A 6,000-nucleotide genomic window follows, 5' to 3' on the forward strand; every position below is an offset into this window, starting at 1 on the left:
GGTGCTGCAGCTTGTGTGAAAAAGGACCTGAAGGGGCCATCTCCAGTAGTACCAGCTCTTTTCATCTAATTTTGAATGTATTAATTCATAGCACTCTTTCACTGTAATTAAATAATTCTGTAATATCTGTCATGCTGCTGACAATAGCATTCTCTACCAGATCCTGAGGTTTGTGAAAGAATGGGGTCATCTAACAGCAATGAAACAGAAGATTGTCAGAAAAAGCGGTCAGATATTTTGTAGTCCTATTCATGCTGCACAGGAGTTGTCTAAAAAGCAGTCAGTGGTCAGCAGCACAAAAAGGTATGTGGTTTTTAATTCTTCTTCCTCTTACTAACTGCTGCAGGAAGTTTGATATATTTAATGTAACTTTCAGTGGAATGATGTTGAGACTAAATGGGTCATTTGGTGATTGTTTGTTGCACAGTGACAAATGTACGTAGGCAACCAAGCATGTCAGTAAGTATGTTGGAAAGGAAGTGGAAGGCTTCCCTGTCCAGCACCGTGCCGCATTCAGCAGCTGTTCTGGCTTTGCTGCACTGCATGTTTAAGCATCTGGAACTTGCCAGAGATTTTTGAGGAAAATCAGTGGCTCAACAGAAAAGTTAGGGTCAAAGAATGTTGTTTTCCTCATCTGGAAGCACAAATAAATCATTAGTTGCCATCAGTGATACAATGTTCTATTAATAATTCATGGCTTACTCCAACTCTTTCTGATACTCAGTTTAAGCAGTTTCATTCTCTGGGAATGACATTTCTCAAAACTACTGTTTTCCTTGCTGGGTGTCACTGAAAAGGGCGAGTGTTTAATCCTTGTTAAAACAAAATTTACCCTTTTTTTTCCACTTTCTTTCCTTTTTCTGATATGCTGTCTTCCCTGGCAGACATTCAGAGCTTCGGAGTTGTTATTACTCTCCACAAAACTTCTCATGTGTACAGGTTAATTCAACAAGGTGCTTCTGCAAACTGTAACCTTTTTATTCCTCTCAGTTCCTACTGTTAAATTCTCCAGGGTGACTTTATTTTGGCTGTAGGTAAGAATTTAAGTAAATAAATAAGAGATTGTAATCCAGGTAATAAAAAGAGAAGCAGCAGATAGCAAATGTCTCTTAACCTGATATCTGAGTGTGCCCTTCCATAAAATATAGGAAATACCTAATTGTGAACCATGTTAGAAGACCTACCATAACCTACAGAAGCCTGCTAAGGTAGTATATAGGGTTTGGTATAGTACAGAGAGGTGTACTTAGGAGGAGTTGTCTGAATAATGGGGTTTGGAAGAATGATCAGAGTGAAGCAATTTTACAAGTTTTATTTAAGAGCAGTGGTGTTTTGTATGTTTTCGCATTAAAATAAAGTGGGTTCAAGTGTAACAAATGGAGCAAGGAGACCTCCAGAGCTTGGAAAGTTTCTTGGACTTCATGTAACTGAAAGCTTTCAGGTTTCACTATCAGGCAATATCATAGAATCATAGAATAGTTAGGGTTGGAAGGGACCTTAAGATCATCTAGTTCCAACCCCCCTGCCATGGGCAGGGACACCTCACACTAAACCATGTCACCCAAGGCTCTGTCCAACCTGGCTCTGAACACCGCCAGGGATGGAGTATTCACAGCTTTGGGTAGCCTGTTCCAGTGCCTCACCACCCTTCACAGTAAAGAACTTCCTAATATCCAACCTGAACTTCCCCTGTTTATGTTTAAACCCATTACCCCTTGTTCTATTGCTAGTCCCTAATGAATAGTCCCTCCCCTGCAGCTTTATAGGCGCCCTTCAGATACTAGAAGGCTGCTATGAGGTCTCCATGCAGCCTTCTCTTCTCCAGGCTGAACAGCCCCAATTCTCTCAGCCCGTCTTCATACGGGAGGTGCTCCAGCCCCCTGATCATCCTCATGGCCTCCTCTGGACTTGCTCCAACAGCTCCATGTCCTTATGTTGAGGACACCAGAACTGTACATAGTACTCCAGGTGGGTCTCACGAGATCAGAGGAGCAGGATCACCTCCTTCGACCTGCTGGTCACGCTCAAATTGCTTTTATTTTTTAATTGTTACATATCAAAACAACTTACCTGTTTGCCAGTTAGAGCTGAATCTGGGTTTGGAAAAATGTATATCTTATTTAATATGGAAGTATGATGTATGCTTTCCCAAGCTTTATTAATTCCTCATCTGGGAATACACCAATCTTGTTGCAGCCAAAAGTGAATATTCTTTGTTCCCTTTGTAGTATATTGACAGAATTATTAATTCCTTTAGGTATGTGACCAAGGAGGATGTTGCAGCAGCTTCACTTACCAAAGCTAGCAGCAGTGGGGGCAGTGTTCGCCTCATCTCAAAAGAAAGTGGAGTTTATCTGAAGAATGAAAATGCTTCTACTGAACAATCAGGTCATTTCACAAAGTAAGTTCATTAATTCAGTGAGGTGATAAAGCGTTTTCTCCACAGTTTGGTTGGTTGGTTGGTTGCATTTTTTTTAAGGTACCAGATTATGTGCTGTGAGTGTTTACCTTGCTGAAGTACAGTGTTTAGATAAAAAAATTGCTGTAATGCTGCTAAGGAGCTATGTTTCATTCTTAGAACAATTTAGATTACATCTTTTGTCTGATGATACAGCTGCTAAGTAACTGATTAAAATGAAACAAGAAAATAGCTACACAATTCAGCTCAGGCCTGTTTGTGAGGTCAACAGCAAACTGGGGACACCATATTTTCTTCTGTTTTGCCTCAAAATTTAGAAAAAGGGAGAAAAGAACATAAAAATTGGAGACAGAAAATGCCCTTTAAAAAATGTTATTAAACAAACAGCATTTATCCTTGCCTGGAGACAAGCCTTGTTTAGTGTAGGGAATTCAAAAGGTAGCCATGAAGGTTTCATAGAGAAACCAGGACGTTTCCTTTGACTTTTTTACTTCTGTTAGAGGGGGCTGCAACATTTACATTTATATGTACATGCCTGATAAGAAAAAAAAATTCTTTATAAATACAGCATTATTTCAGTTAATAATAAAGTGTACATGTGTAAATATAGTAAGATATGCAAAAACCACCCAAACGTGTTTTATTGACAAATTTTGTTTAAATGGAAATGTAAACCAAGTAGATGGTTTGCACTGTGCATGTATCAACCTAAGCAAGATATTATTTCAACTAAAATTGGTATTTCAGAGCATAAAAGACATCTAATGGAAATATACATTGCTTAAATCTACTGAATTGCATTGCTGGGTAACCTCCTTTGGTGACAGCTGTGCTTTGTTCTCTGCAAACAGGTTGCTTTCGAAAAATGGAGGAGGTCCCTTGGCTCTTCAGTTGGAGCAGGCTGAAGCTGAAGGCTCCTCCCTATCCAAGGGTTATTTGCAAGCCTTGGACAGTCAAGGGAATCCCCTCTGTCTTAGCTGCCAGCACCCAATAGCTCAGCTTGAGCAAGGCTGCCAGACCCGTCCCTGGGACACACGATTCTGCTCTCATGCCTGCCAGGAGGACTTCTCAATCCGCTCTAGTCAGAGCTACCTGAGGACTAAAGTGTTTGAAATTGAACATGGTGTTTGCCAGTTTTGTAATCAAAATGCCCAGGAGCTTTATCTCAGCATCCGAGATGCACCCAAGAGTCAGCGTAAGAAACTTCTGGAGAGTTCCTGGATGTCTCACCTTCCACTTGGGCAGGTAATAGTACTGTTTTTTAAACAGTAACAGCTAATCTGTGTGTTCATGTAGGAGCGTTGAGAGAAATCCAAAATGTTCTTCTTGCAGGTTTAAGATAGGTTAATGTAGCACCAGCAACAGAGTAGGAAAAAACAAATCCATAACAAAACTAAACACAAGAAATCTGAATGTCTTCTAATGAATTTTTCATCTCTAAACGTCACAGGCATCAGAATTCTGCACTTTATTAATGAACTTTATGGTTATGAAACTTAAGAATGGATGTGGTCTAGCAGTGTGAGGTTATTCCTACTTTGCAGAATGTTTGGTGTAAGAGCTTAAGAAAAGCTAGTTGTCCTGGCTCCCCTGGTATCACCTCAACGTGCATCACAAACTGCCACTATTCTTCACAGTTGTGATTAATTCTTCAGTGACTTGAAGGCAATGGATCAGGGAGGGAGAATGTTCCGATGTAAAGTGGTGCTTTTATTCATAAACTGTTAATTTCTGCTGCAAAATTGGATTTCTGCTTCAGAAGCTACTGATTCTAAGTTGTTTATAGAAATTCTCCAGCCACCTGCTGAAGTTTGGGAAAGAAAAACAATTTACCATTGGAGGTGGTATGCATGAGATCAGCTTTGTTTCTGCTAGTTTTTGAAAATATGGTAGTGCACATCCAGAAGACTGAGATGAGAAGTCTTGCAGAGTGGGTTATCTTGGAACCTTCTAGCAAACGCAGTTCCATGCTAAGTTACAATTAGTCCTTCACTTTCTGAAAGCTGCCACAGGGTTATTACCTGAGCTTTCTCAATGTTTGCTGTTACAATTACGACTGACTTGATCAGAAACTTAGATGACAAACACCTAGTTTTTATTTTTTGTGATGGAAGCATACCTGTTGCACTCTTTATTTGTGTTTAATATCAGAACTTGATGGTACAATGGCATGGAAGATAACTTACTGAACCTTTCTTTTTGTCTTTCTTCGATCCACGGTGATGTTAATCAGCATGGTGCAGACTAAGTGAAAATATCCCGACTAAAATCACAGGTGTTTGCTTGTCTAGTGAGAGTAACAAGAAAAGGCTAAGGCTTACTTTCTCTACATGAAAACTATAAAGCCATTTTCTGAATTATTTTTTTTATTCTTATGGTTCAGAAGCAATATCTAAGGCTTCCCCTGTCATGTCCTTTGTTTACTGCAGTTGAATGAAATTATAACAAACCCAACAGAAGGCCAGTTCTGGCAGGTGGACCATATCAGGCCTGTCTACAGCGGAGGGGGACAGTGCTCCCTGGAAAACCTTCAAACTCTGTGTACAGTCTGCCACAGGGAGGTCAGTGTGGTCTCACCCAAAATCCTCACCCTCTCATGTAGAAATGTTGTAGAACAGGCACCAGGGCAGTAGATGTCATCAAACAAGTATTTTGGTAGAGGGATAGAGTGTTTGCGCACTGCCCTCTCTCACCCCCTGCCCACCCTCAGGGTGAAACCTCCTCCTGGAGACGCCCAGGCAGTACCTCCTGCTCTTCTGTTTGGCAGTAGAAGACTGAAATTAGGCTCCTTTTCAGTCCCTTTAGCCCCAGCTGAACCCTAGTGCTGTCAGCCCCTCCATCCCATACAGTAGAAACGCAGCATTAAACTGTTATGAAAGTTTCCTCAGGATTTGGGAAAATGTTACCTTAATAACCATTTCCATTTTACTGTGTTGTCTAGTGCAGCACTGGACTGAAGTTTAATTGTGGGCTAATGCTTTCCATGGGGCATGCCACTGACAAGCAGCAATACTTACTGAACAGACTTACCCTTCTCTTTTGCAGAGAACTGCACAACAGGCCAAGGAGAGAAGCCATATGAAGAGACATTCTTTAGCAACAAAGTACAGCTGTGATATCACAAAATTTTTTGTGAAGATGTAAAATGCAAACTGCTTGCAGGTACATTATAACTCTGGATCCAGGGTGATTATGTAGTTTTCTTCATGCACGAGTTTTAAAACAAAAAAACATTTGTAGTCCATCATGTTGTTGGTAGAGGGAAGAAAATGCAGAATTAAACCCCAGACATCATTTATAACATGGATGTGCTCACCCAAGGCCTTTTGACAGTCCAAGATACTTGATCATGGTTTTATTTTTATGCCCCTGCGGTTGAAAGCTAAATTCCTGTGTGCAACATTAGCATGATTGTGAAGCATTACTGCTTTCTAACTACAGCACAGTTACAGCCACAAGAATTTGAGTTGAAACTGCCATTGGTCTTTCAGGGTTCAGTTGTATCAGGGACATTATGGACCAAGCAGATCTCTTAGTTTAAATTCTCTATACTTTGTTCACATGTCAAAACTGCTGAATAA

The 6,000-nt window shown here is 40.5% G+C and overlaps 1 protein-coding gene across 5 annotated transcripts in view; it reads left to right on the forward strand.

Annotated features, from left to right (window-relative positions):
- ZRANB3 (zinc finger RANBP2-type containing 3) overlaps positions 1-6,000 on the forward strand; it is a 49,301-nt gene extending 43,301 nt beyond the window's left edge. For 4 of the 5 annotated variants that reach the window (XM_057401851.1, XM_057401855.1, XM_057401852.1 and 1 more), the window contains 5 exons: positions 161-303; positions 2,258-2,401; positions 3,271-3,664; positions 4,849-4,980; positions 5,465-5,994. In XM_057401851.1, coding sequence (XP_057257834.1) covers positions 161-303; positions 2,258-2,401; positions 3,271-3,664; positions 4,849-4,980; positions 5,465-5,563 — 912 coding nt within the window. In that variant the 3' untranslated portion in view covers positions 5,564-5,994. Of the gene's footprint in view, positions 1-160; positions 304-2,257; positions 2,402-3,270; positions 3,665-4,848; positions 4,981-5,464 lie in introns of all 5 variants that reach the window. The other variant, XM_057401854.1, reaches the window with a different exon arrangement.

This window comes from Pezoporus wallicus, unplaced genomic scaffold (genome assembly GCF_028554395.1).
Source record: "Pezoporus wallicus isolate ANWC-B61680 ecotype Strahan unplaced genomic scaffold, APGP_CSIRO_Pwel_v1 contig_865, whole genome shotgun sequence".
NCBI classification, from domain to species: Eukaryota; Metazoa; Chordata; class Aves; order Psittaciformes; family Psittacidae; genus Pezoporus; species Pezoporus wallicus.